The sequence below is a fragment of the Sinocyclocheilus anshuiensis genome, unplaced genomic scaffold, assembly GCF_001515605.1.
Source record: "Sinocyclocheilus anshuiensis isolate Anshui unplaced genomic scaffold, SAMN03320099.WGS_v1.1 scaffold4061, whole genome shotgun sequence".
Taxonomy (NCBI): Eukaryota; Metazoa; Chordata; class Actinopteri; order Cypriniformes; family Cyprinidae; genus Sinocyclocheilus; species Sinocyclocheilus anshuiensis.
Genome location: NW_015547635.1, coordinates 20,351 through 32,643, shown reverse-complemented (window position 1 = coordinate 32,643; position 12,293 = coordinate 20,351). Strand labels below are relative to the sequence as shown.

The 12,293-nt window shown below is 39.2% G+C and overlaps 1 protein-coding gene across 1 annotated transcript; it reads right to left on the bottom strand.

The window, feature by feature from the left end:
* Positions 1–7,423: 7,423 nt before the first annotated feature.
* On the bottom strand, positions 7,424–12,108 carry LOC107701801 (iroquois-class homeodomain protein irx-4-A-like). Its single transcript, XM_016503911.1, has 5 exons — positions 11,333–12,108; positions 10,713–10,952; positions 10,055–10,161; positions 9,309–9,640; positions 7,424–8,491 (listed from the first exon to the last, which is right to left on the bottom strand). Exons 1-5 carry the CDS (start codon positions 11,375–11,377, stop codon positions 7,863–7,865), a joined length of 1,353 nt encoding a protein of 450 aa, XP_016359397.1. The 5' UTR covers positions 11,378–12,108; the 3' UTR covers positions 7,424–7,862.
* Between the last annotated feature and the right edge of the window lie 185 nt (positions 12,109–12,293).

Below are 12,293 nucleotides of genomic sequence, written 5' to 3'. Positions count from 1 at the left end.
TGTGTGTGTGTGTGAGTGTGTGTGTGTGTGTGTGTGTTTGTGTGTGTGAGTGTGTGTGTGTGTGTGTGTGTGTAGAAGGCCCCTCTGTGACACTCCACCCATTGTGAATGTAAACTCACTCTGATAGCCATAACACAAATCAGCAGGCTTGACATCATGAAGCGGGCCGGAGCGCTTTAACGAGGGCCCCTGTGCTCAAGACTCATGCATAAGGAGCGCTTCCTCCTCCTTAAACTGGGCTCCACTCCTCTCCTCAGCAGCTCAGCCAGGCCAGACATGTAAAACAGCGGCCGCTTGCATGGACGCTTCAGCATCTTCCCCTCTGAAACTCAAGCAGGGCTAGTGAAAGCCCATGGTCACGCCAGCGCGAGCCACTCTCCAGAAGACAATCGGACGGTTACTCCAGGGCAGTGTATTCAGTGTTGGTTTGTATTTACCAAAGACACATTTTGTGCAATAGATATGTTCTGCCCACCAATTGCATATTTGACATTAATACTGATACAGTATATTGATAAGACCAACAGTTAAGTTAATTTGTTTGTCATTATGTATGCATTAGGATTAACTGTACACAGCAAATAATTATGGTGATGTTAACATTAAAACACTTCAAGAAGCAGTAAATGCCTTTACTATATACAGTGAAACACTGCAGTACATCTAATACGGCATTGAAAGACAGCAAAAGGCTGTTAAATGCAGTTTTTGGAAGTGAAAACAAAATAAAAATGTACAATTTACAGTGAAAAACCCTAGCCGGGAACAGCTTTTTTTTGGGCAGTGTATTCAGTGTTGGTTTGTATTTACCAAAGACACATTTTGTGCAATAGATATGTTCTGCCCACCAATTGCATATTTGACATTAATACTGATACAGTATATTGATAAGACCAACAGTTAAGTTAATTTGTTTGTCATTATGTATGCATTAGGATTAACTGTACACAGCAAATAATTATGGTGATGTTAACATTAAAACACTTCAAGAAGCAGTAAATGCCTTTACTATATACAGTGAAACACTGCAGTACATCTAATACGGCATTGAAAGACAGCAAAAGGCTGTTAAATGCAGTTTTTGGAAGTGAAAACAAAATAAAAATGTACAATTTACAGTGAAAAACCCTAAATTGACATTCCCGGCATTCCCTGTGCCGGGAACAGCTTTTTTTTCTTTTTTTTTTATACAGTGAAACACTGCAGTACATCTAATACGGCATTGAAAGACAGCAAAAGGCTGTTAAATGCAGTTTTTGGAAGTGAAAACAAAATAAAAATGTACAATTTACAGTGAAAAACCCTAGCCGGGAACAGCTTTTTTTTTTTTTTTTTAAATAACAATGTTTTGTCTTAGTTTTTACTATTACTTATGTACATGATGGTTATTTGTTACATCTGATGTTTAAATCATATGTATTGTATTATTTTCAGTGCCATGATGGTGTTTTGTGTTTGTTTGCACCTTCTATATATTAGTTTTTACCTCAGCTTATGGAAAATCTATTTGTAAAGAACTTTTCATTCATAATGTTGCTTTTTCTTTTCAGAGAAAGTGTTTTTTTTTTTGTTTTTTTTTGGTGGTTGTCAGTGTATTATAAAGGTACAAAACAGATTTGAAGTACTTCAGTAAATTAGCATATTAACATATCAGTTAATTAAATATATGTTTTCTGTTTTTTACTGTAAATTTAATATCTGTAAAATCTTAAATGTTTCTGCTGCATTTTTGTATGGTAAAGTTCTGGAAACAACAGCCTTTTTTACAGTACACAATAAATACAGAAAATTACACAAAACATTACACACACCAGTTTACACAATATGCACAGTGTTAATACATTTATATTATTGCATGTACTGAATTGTGGTGTTTGCATATTTTATGCAAATGACATTCATGCATTCATTCGTGTTTTATGCAATGCAGATCGATGCAACCAGAGCATTTGTAAAAACAACAACCGCTTGCAATTTAATTGCACAGAAATGCGGTATTGTACATTAAGTGTATCTGAAGTTTCAGCTGAAGAGACTCTTATGTGCATATAGTAATAATTTGCATGGTTCAGAAAAGCACACATTTCAAATCAGTGATTCTGTTTGATTTATTTCTAGGTTAAAAAAAAAGTGAGTGTGTGTCTGTTCTGTTAAAGTCAAAGTGTTGGGAATGAACCCGTGTCCGACTCCTGCAAGCATCACTTCTGTCACCTTGGTAATTGCAGAAAGGTCATGCAGCATTGTGCGGAGCTCTCAGATGTATGTACATCATTTGAGGATGGATCAATAGTATATGCTGTTTTCATTCGTCTATGAAAGGCATAAGAGAGTTAAGCTTGACCTTTGCCTCCGTATCCAATTGTGTTGCAAAAGATCAGCGGTACATACAAATAAGAGCGGCTTGAGTGTTTCTGTTAAAGCAAAGATAAAAACAAGAGGTCGGGCACGAGGGGAATAAGAACACTGATGCCGTAGCATGTAAGGAAATATTACTGAGTTTGAGTGGCTCTTGTTGGAGCGGCTGAGATGCGGCTGGCATGATGAACACTCGTGGGTTTCTGACTGCAGAAGCTCAATGCTCTCGAGCTGGTTTCACTGTGCCATACAGAAGAGAGAATCTGAGAGATTAGATGCTCATAATGACTGCGGCTGAAGATGAAGACGTGTTCGCTGAGCTCACAGATCTGTGTTCACACACTCCTCCTTTCTCATCCCATAGATGTCAGTCTATTATTTCGGTCTTTCCTTTGCATAATCAGGATGTCTGTTGTTCTTATCTTCTAATTTCAAAAGAATATTCCAGATGTTGATTAAATAATTTCAGTGATTCAAAAAATAATTTAAATTCATCCACATTTTCCTTTTTTATTTATTATTATTATTTTATTTTTTTTATTTTTATGCTGAAATCTGGGTTGCATACAATGGCATTAAACGTTAGAACACTCGCTGTTTCAACGGCATAACCACAAGATGCAAACAATATGTGTGTTAAAATTATTTTACTGTGAAAAAAAAAAAAAGACTTTCTAACTGTTTCTAACAAAGTTATATCCAAGTTTACAGCTTTGTTGGCATCGGAAAATAAAGCCTAAAACTCTAAAATAATAAAAAAATGGACTAGAACAACTTTAAAACTTAATGCACACATCGTAATGAAAAATGTACTGTAAGTGCTTTTATAAAATCCTAAACGTCACATTTATGCATTTAAACCTTTCAAAAAATTGGGCCCATTTACTTTCATTGTAAGTCTCTCACTGTAACCCTGAATCAATCATTTATTCATGCATTCATTCATTTATGGACAAATGAAATTACTTTTTGTGAAAATTAGCATGATGCCACAAATTCTGCAGATGGAGCTTAACTTGTAGAAACATGATCAATTTCTTTCTTGTACAGAGCCACTAGATCAGGCTTTTACTGCATGCGCCTGCCAACATTTTCACTGGCCACACCAAAAGAAAGTTACAATAACAGCTGGGACTTCTACAGCTATAATTTAACTAAATAACAGGTATAAATTCATGAGGACACTTTTGATGGAGAATTATGTCTTGCAGATAAATAAATAAAAATGAATGAATGAATGATTGATTGATTGCATTTTCAGTATCGGTTTTTTTTCCCCTTCAGTAAAGCTTTTTCTATCAGTGGTTCTTGAACTTCAAGCCCCATGCTTTTGTTAATTCAGTTTGATCTGAAGTGTGGATTCTCTGTTAAGCAGCACTCTCTGTTAAGATGATCAGAAATAGCATCTGCTGTGTTTTATGTGTCCGTGTGCTATTTCTGATCATCTTCCCTCAGTCACACACTCAGTTCAGTCCAGCCTCTCCAGAGCTCAGAGAGACTCTCAGAGACCGGCTCTCAGCGCTGTGACCTCTGCAGCGGCTCCATGAAGACCGACGGAGAGTGTGTGACACCTGAGAGTGAAGACAAGCCTATCAAACAGAGCGGCTGGAGTCTGCCCTCCAGACCCGCAGTGACTAACGGAGGAAAGCCACCGCATCGATGCCTATTACACCAGTCATCTAGTGAACTTTAATGACATTTAAATGCAATTTTAAAGCTGCAGGGAAAACAAATGGCTTTTGCATGTGCTATTTTGTGTGCGATTATTATTGACTGATAAAAACACTCGTGAGACTGAATGCAAGATTAAACAGATTTAGTTTGCTCACTCTGTTATTATTCACTAAGATTAGACAGAGGGGGAATAAGTAATGTGAAACACCTTAAAAAGACAGTTGTATTAGTATGAGATATGTAAGATGTCTGTTTGCACATAAGCATTAGATGGTAGAAACAAATCAAACATATATTCACAATTTGACCTACACTCTTAAAAATAAAGGTGCTTCAAAAGGTTCTTCAAGCGATGCCATAGAAGAACCATTGTTGGTTCCACAAAGAACCATTCAGTCAAAGGTTCTTTAAAGAACCATCTCTTTCTTACCTTCTTATAATCTGAAGAACCTTCTTTCGCCACAAAGAACCTTTTGTGAAAGAGAAAGGTTCTTCAGATGTTAAAGCTTCTTTATGGAACCATTTAGACAAAAAGGTTCTTCTATGGCATCGTGAAGCACCTTTATTTTTAAGAGTGTATTGTGGGAAATAATAATGGAAAATGCAGTGTAATAGTAAAACCTGTATGATAAATGTGGATTTGGTTGTCATTTCAAACTTTCTTGTGCATTTTTTTATTTGTAAAATGCATTATTATTATTATTATTATTATTATGACTGACTGAGTAACATGAGTACTAACAGTGTTAGCTCTGCGGTGCTGTTAAGATCTGCATGTGTTTTGAGCTCGTTGTTTCTCTTCAACCTTCATGATTCATTCAGCGTCAGCATTTTACTCTCCAAATGGCTTTTTTATTATTATTAATTAGCCAGGTTAATTAAGGCCAAATGCTCGCGATGACACAGGCAGGGCAGAAGCACACAGTCGTGGGTCGGTGTTAGAGAGCTACTAATGATGTGCAGATATACTGAGCGTGTCTTTGGTCCCAGGCTCTGCAGTCTGGAGTCCGGAGGGAAATGCGGACAAACGCGTCTCATAAACAAGCGTCTGTTCAGTTAAGAGCTGTGAAACCTCATGTCCAGCATGCTTGAGTTCTGTTCCTGAAGTGAGCCTGCTCGATCCATCCTCCTCCCGTCACATACAGGTCATTCCTGGTTCAATAATAATAATAATAATAATAATAATAATAATAATGTTTTATTTTATTTTATTTTATTTTATTTTACCGCTAAACTCGTTGTGTGGTTCCTGGATTAACAAGAAATTGTTGTTTTTAAAAAAAAAAAAAAAAAGTTTTCTTTATAGGAGAATTGACTCAAAGTGATCCTCACAAATAACAAATAACGCAGGATAGCAGAGCAGATTTCTGATGATTGGCAGAGCCGGTGGAGGAAATAAAACACATTAATTGGCCAGTTAAAGATCTAAATCTTCTCGCCTTTTTCTCCTCCTTCTTCAGGTAATATGTTGTGCTGAAGTCTATTACCAGCGCTAGACGCTCCTGTCCCTTTAGATGAAGCAGAAATATATAAATAACGGGAAGAAAACGCAGCCATCAGCGGAGCTTTGCGCAGGTCGATAAAGCTTTTAGATTTGGAGATGTTTCTATTTCCTGCGGCTAAGAGTTGTTAACGGAGCTTAAGGAATTATCTTATGGCTCTGTGTTTTGAGAGCAGTTTATTTCAGGGCCCCTGTGTCCCCTGTCAAGTCTGAATATGCTGCTGTCAAAGGCGCTTAATGAAAAGTAACGCGTCGCTGATTACAGTTTGTTTCGGTTTCTATGTAAAAGCGCCGTTAATTCAGCATCACCCCTCCACCCTGTGTGTGTGTGTGTGTGTGTGTGTGTGTGTGGGTGTGTGTGTGTGTGTGTGTGACATGCCTGAACGAGTAAGTCAAACCATCACATCTCCTCCCCCTCTCCCTGCCTCTCCAAACCCTGTTTAACGAGAGGAAACTTTCTTGAAACAGCAACTATATATTATTTTATGCAATACGCAAAATATTTTATTATTCTATGCAATGTTATTTTATTCTGTTCTTCAAATTTCTTTGCGATCTGCTCTGCAATTTTAAATTGTTTTCATTTTAGAAAAATCTCTTAATGTAATATAATTTTAAAGTATTTATTGTTAGTAGTAGTCTTATCATTATTATTAACATTATTATTATTATTAGTCATTGTTTTTAATATGTATCATTACTACTACTACTACTACTACTACTATTATTAATATTATTATTTATGATTATTATACAATGTATGTGTAAAATAACAAATTAAGCATTAATAATTCTGGCGCTTTAGATTTTATGTTACCTTTTTTTTTTTTTTTTTTTTTTGAGTGAAAAAGAATACTCTTTAATTTTAGACAACGAAATAAAGCATCACCAGCACCGTTTGTTGTGCACTGCTTACGGACAAAACGCGTTTTTCCAAATATCTTTGTACAGGGGATGGTTCAGGAGAAGGTCTCAATCGTTTGGCTTTCACATTGAAATTCATCAGTGAGGGCCCTCTCAGCGGACCCCAGTCCTCCAGGGGCCACACTTTCACCATCACTGTCAACTCCTGCCTTTGACTGCGCGTTTTTGCCCTTTCATCTGGACCAACTAATTCTCTTGCCCTTTTCACTTAGAGACGCGCCCCGGTGAAAAAGCCTCCGAGTGCAGAGGAGCTCCAGAAATTGAGGGGTCCGTGTCAAGACGAACATTTCAAATGATCTCGCCTTCTACCATATAAACGGCCTGTCTGCAGAGCTCAAGTGCTGGGTCAGGGTGAAGGATTTGGCGCTTCGATAATATTATCAGAGGCAGAGAAAGAGAGAGCAGAAATCGATAGAGTGAAGTGAATGATGACTGAAAACATCCCAATTACAGGCTGGTTATGGCGGGTTAATGGGGCTCATCCAGCGCTGTCTTATGGCTCCTGAGGGCCTCATCTCTCCCATCAGAGGACGCGAGAGAATGATAAACAGTTATTGGGGGATTATTACAAAGCCAAACACAGTGAACACGAAACAATCACTGCTGAGAACATCGTATACATTATTTAGAGTGGACAGTCGGCCCATTCGTATTGTGATGCCATTGCTTTGGCCTAATGATATAACATTTAAAATTTAAGTTACTTTTACATTTTCAAATGCAATGTTTCTTTTTTTATTTTCTTTTTTTATACCGAAAACGTATGCATATGTAGTTGTAGGCCTATATTTTATGATGCAAATGTTAAATTACAGGATAAAATGTAGCACAACTTTTTCGTGTCAAAACTAATAAAAACAAGACATACAATCAAATAAGATGCATTTATTGAAGCCAGCATGTGAATCTAATCGCGTGTTCAGCACCAGGGACAGCGACTCTGATCGATACACAGAACAAAAGCTGCGAAAAATCCACCGTTTATTATAGTGAACAGATTTGAACATTCCCCGTTTCGAGGAGATCTGTGCATTTGTGCGATGTTTTCGTAACAGTGACACTTGTGAGTCGTTGCGACAAGGTCCGAGTTCGCCTAAAAGAATGATAAATAAAAACTAGCAACGTATGCATGCCAAAGAAACGATAAAAGCCGGAACGAAACTAGCCTGTAAACTTTTTTCAGTCTTTCAGAACATAAACTTCCAGTTAATTTACATAATCTGAACGTGCGTCAGCCAAACCAATAAATACATATAAACCAACCCCTCGCCAGTGAGATGTCACCACAGCAATAAACGCATACATTTTTATGTAACAAAACGTATTTTTGGGCCCATCGATTCACAGTCTGGCATTTGTTTGTGAACTGAAAGCGTAAACAGCTATTCCAAACAGTCTTTTTGGTGTGCTAGGAGCAGAATATTTTATTCACCCCCTTTGGAAATGTCATACTGTCCTTGCTGGCCTCTTGAGGCTGTGTTTTCATCACGTTGTTGGAGCGTCCAAGCGCTCCAGTCTCTAAGATCGACCCTTTGGTCGAGGTGGTCCAAGAAACCGTAGTGTTCGTGTGTGCTTGGTTCAAGGAGCCGTGTCTAAACAAGGGGTCGTGAAAAACACCATCTACCCAGTTTCTGAGAGTCGTGACAGGTGAGTCCTGCTGTCTCTCCAGGCCGCTGACAGGTGAGGAGGCGGGGGGCGATGGCTGGCACCGAAGCATACACGAGGAGTACTCTGTCGCGGTCTGGGCCAGAGACCAGATGCGCGGTTTGCTGTCCAGTAACGCAAGGCCCTGCTGCTGGAAGCACGTTTTGCTGTGCTCGCAGTCTTCCGCGGTGCTTTTCAGGCCGCTTTTGGCTTCGAGCAGACCGGGGATGGAGAGCTTTGGAGGCGCTTCTTTGAGGCGGTCGTCGGTGGTCGCCATGTGTGCGTTCATATGGAAGCGGTGCTTGAGTTCACACTCGGAGCTCTCAGACTCGATGGTGTCAAAGTCGTCCAAGTCACTCAGCTGGAGCTCCTTGTCCTCTCGACATTTGCTCTCTGTTCAGAAATAGTGATGGAGTAAGTGGAGCGCGACAGAGAACAACATATACAAGCCTGAGAATTATTGAGCACGCGAAACTAACGTTTTTATTAAAATAACTAAATACATCTACATTATAAAACGCATCACAAATGTGACCCTGGACCACAAAACAAGTCATAAGGGTCTTTTTTTATTATTGAGATTTATACATAAGCTGAATAAACAAGCTTTCCATTGGTGTATGGTTTGTTAGGATCGGACAATATTTGGCTGAGATACAACTATTTGAAAATCTGGAATCTGAGGGTGCAAACAAATCTAAATATTGAGAAAATCATCTTTAAAGTTGTCCAGATGAAGTTCTTAGCAATGCATACTACTAATCAAAAATTATTTTTTGATATATTACGGTAGGAGATTTACAAAATATCTTCATGGAACATGATCTTTACTTAATATCCTAATGCTTTTTGGCATAAAAGAAAAATGTATAATTTTGACCCATACAATGTATTGTTGGCTATTGCTACAAATATACCCCAGCGACTTAACACTGCTTTTGCGCTGCAGGGTCACAAATAGTAAGTTATTGTACAATAAAATAGTTAGCAATATAATAGTTAGCAATGACAACTGCCTTGGTGAGCCTTCCACCAGACCTTTAAAAGTTTGCGCTTTTCAGGAACATTCTTGAAAACTCAGATAGCTCAGTGCTGGAGTGTAATTTATTTATTTTTTAAATAAAAATATGAAATATGTTTTAAAAATAGGCCTAATAATAACAACACATTGATATAGGAGAGGATTTGTGAAGAACGGAATGGAGCTGACCGTCATCATTGGTTTCACTTTTGATTTGATCTTCTTGCGAGCCATCCTCATCCTCATCCTCATCATCATCATCATCATCGTACTTCTTATCGTCGGAGCCCTTGCTTCTCGGTGGCCATGTCATCTTGTTCTCCTTCTTGAGCCTTCTTCTGGCGTTGGCGAACCAGGTGGACACCTGCGTGAGGGTCATCTTGGTGATGATGGCCAGCATGATCTTCTCGCCTTTGGTGGGATAGGGGTTCTTTCTGTGCTCCTGGAGCCACGCTTTTAATGTGCTCGTGGTCTCACGCGTGGCGTTCTTCCTTCTGCTTCCTCCCTCCATAGATCCGTATCTGTGGCATGAAAGAAAGGTGTGGTGGGAAAAGTTTTGCAGTGCAACACAGCAATGCAAAGACTTTTATTTCCTTAAGGCCTATAGCCTTCCTCGCATTTATCTTTTTTTTACAGAGCGAACAAATTGTTTGATCGAGTGCACCGGGGCCGGGTGTCGGTCCATTAAAGCACTTCAGGGGAAACCCTGAAGGCCAAACATGATATTACATAAAATATACATCAAAGACAGTGACCTGAAATTCAAGGGAAGTTCTGTTATTGCTTTAATTTCCTTAGTGAAAAAAAAAGCTTTCAAATGAATGCGGTAATTATTCCATCAATATGTTGAGCGCTGCCTATGAAATTGATCCAAATGAACCGAGGCATGTTAACTGTCAATCAGAAGACTCTTAATGAAGGCCGCTATTCAATACCTATCATACTGGTACTGTCCCAGGGTGGGATCGTAAGGGTAATATGCGGCAGCCTGTGTTATACCCGCATGCGCAGACGCACTTCCATCTTTGGCATCAAACGTTCCCTGGAAATAAATACAAGAGCTGTCAGCAATTCAACTTTACATTTACCATGCTTGTTGATATAACCATGGTAATGAGCAAAATATGATGCTTATCCTAAACTTGGAGCCCATAGAATATAGAAAACAATCATTGAACCTCTGCTCAAATGCATACTACATTCTTAAAAATAAAGGTTCCAAAAGGGTGTTTTTGCAGTGATGCCATACTTTGGTGCCCCAAAGAACCTTTCAGTGAAAAGTTCTTAAACGAACCGTTTTGAAGAACATAAAAAAAAAAAAAAATCCACTATAAAGAACCTTTTCTGCATTAGAAAGGTTGCATGGATGTTCAAGGTTCTTCATGGAACTATATCAATGCCAATAAATAACCTGTATTTTTAAGAGTGTAGATACATACAAAGTAATATAAGTTAATGTTCTTATTTTATAAACTTTATTTTTTTTCTCAGATATAGAAATGCATATAGAGTTTTGGTGATCTAAACACAATGACTCACTGCTAGGACGCATGTCATTATTATCATTTATAATCGCGCATGTTCTAAACTCACCAAAGAGTAGAAAGCGGACGCGTCAGCGCCGTAGGTAACATAGTTCCCGTAGCCCTGGCCGCCGGTGTACGGGCTCCCGTAGACTCCCAGCGCGGCGGCGGAGCTCAGCTCGTGTCTGGCGGTGGCCAGCAGTCTGCTCTCGTACACCGGACAGTAAACGGGCGTCTGCGCGGACGAATCCGAGATGGATCTGGTGCTCGACTCGCAGCAAGATGTCAGGGAGTTGGTGGTCATGAGGAACTGGAACATTTGGAAATGTCACAGCGTGAATAAAACACCAACCTGCAAACCTGTACGATTTTGCAAAACGGCGAAAATGCATTGAAAGTTGGTTTTGGGCAGTAGCAGCCCTCAGCCCCCACAGGACGATGCACTTTATGGATCATGGCCAAAAAGCAACTGTTGTCCTCCTTCCCCCTGTCTTCGCATCTGCACTTTTGCATGCGTCTGCGGCTCGAACGCGTGTTAGTAGATTTGTAAAATGATAAGCTCAGAGGGAAGCCCAGCGCAGAAATCCGATTAAACCTGTATCTGCATCGCCTTCGAACCCGCAGCGCGCGTGAGCGCCTTTCCCCTTTTAACAATCTGAATCAGTGCAAGAATAAGCGCGCGACTCTTACCTGGGGTGCAGAAGAGTACGGATATCCGAACTGAGGATAGGACATTGTAGAGTGATCCCCGTGTGCCGGAACGCAGGCGAGACTGCAGCTCTGCTGTGTTTCAGTGTACCGATTGATCGGTAAAGCATAAAGCTGCCGGACGCTTATAGGGCGAAGCGCAATACTAGCATGTTTAATCTGCTTAAACGCCTTCCTGAGAGTGTTCGATAGATGGATGCTCTCCTAACGCTCTATTAAACTTCTACAGCACAGCCGCGCGCATCCTGAAGCATTTGTTGAATTGCCGTCTTTGATGTCAGAAATACATATTTTGCCTTATAAAAACTAGCATTAAACACGTCAGCCCAGATGCGGGTTGTTTTAAACGCCGGTGGCTCTGACGTCAGAAGAAACCCAGTCAAAATGACCAGACTCTAACTTTAATATGCATTTCTCTGGATAAAAATCCCAACGAGTGACAGAGGGGTGGGGGTGAATTTTGAAGGCACAGTGGGCTTGTAATTGAGCTTATCAATTAAACCGAGCTTTGGAAAAAGAGGTTGCACTGCTAAAATCTGACGATCAAACCGTATATTTTGTTATATCGCTTTTGATGCGCCCTTTTTTGTCTCAGTTTAATCAGGAATTAAATAAATGATCAAATGTGTGTGCCTGCATTAACAAACACCTATACTTAAAAAAAAAAAAAAGAAAAAGAAAGAAAGTACCAATTTTGATTTAGATATCATAAATCATATCTAGTACACAATCAGCTGCAATCGTGGATTAGCCACAAATCAGATATTAATTCGAATTAACATGCATTTAGTTTCCTACAAATAAAAGCCTGAAACTGCAATACTTAAGCGTCTGTATACTTCATGATTTGTCTATTTATCACTGAAATAATAGTTACTATACAATGTTTTGAGAGATTAAAAAAGTGTTAATGTCACCTTTCTATCTATCTATCTATCTATCT

Excerpts from the sequence above, each read along its gene's own strand:
- LOC107701801 (XM_016503911.1), bottom strand. The coding sequence starts at position 11,377 with ATGTCCTATCCTCAGTTCGGATATCCGTACTCTTCTGCACCCCAG. Across the intron at positions 10,953-11,332 it reads CGTACTCTTCTGCACCCCAG|TTCCTCATGACCACCAACTC; the intron begins GTAAGAGTCGCG and ends CAAATGTTCCAG. Across the intron at positions 10,162-10,712 it reads CGTCCGCTTTCTACTCTTTG|GGAACGTTTGATGCCAAAGA; the intron begins GTGAGTTTAGAA and ends ATTTATTTCCAG.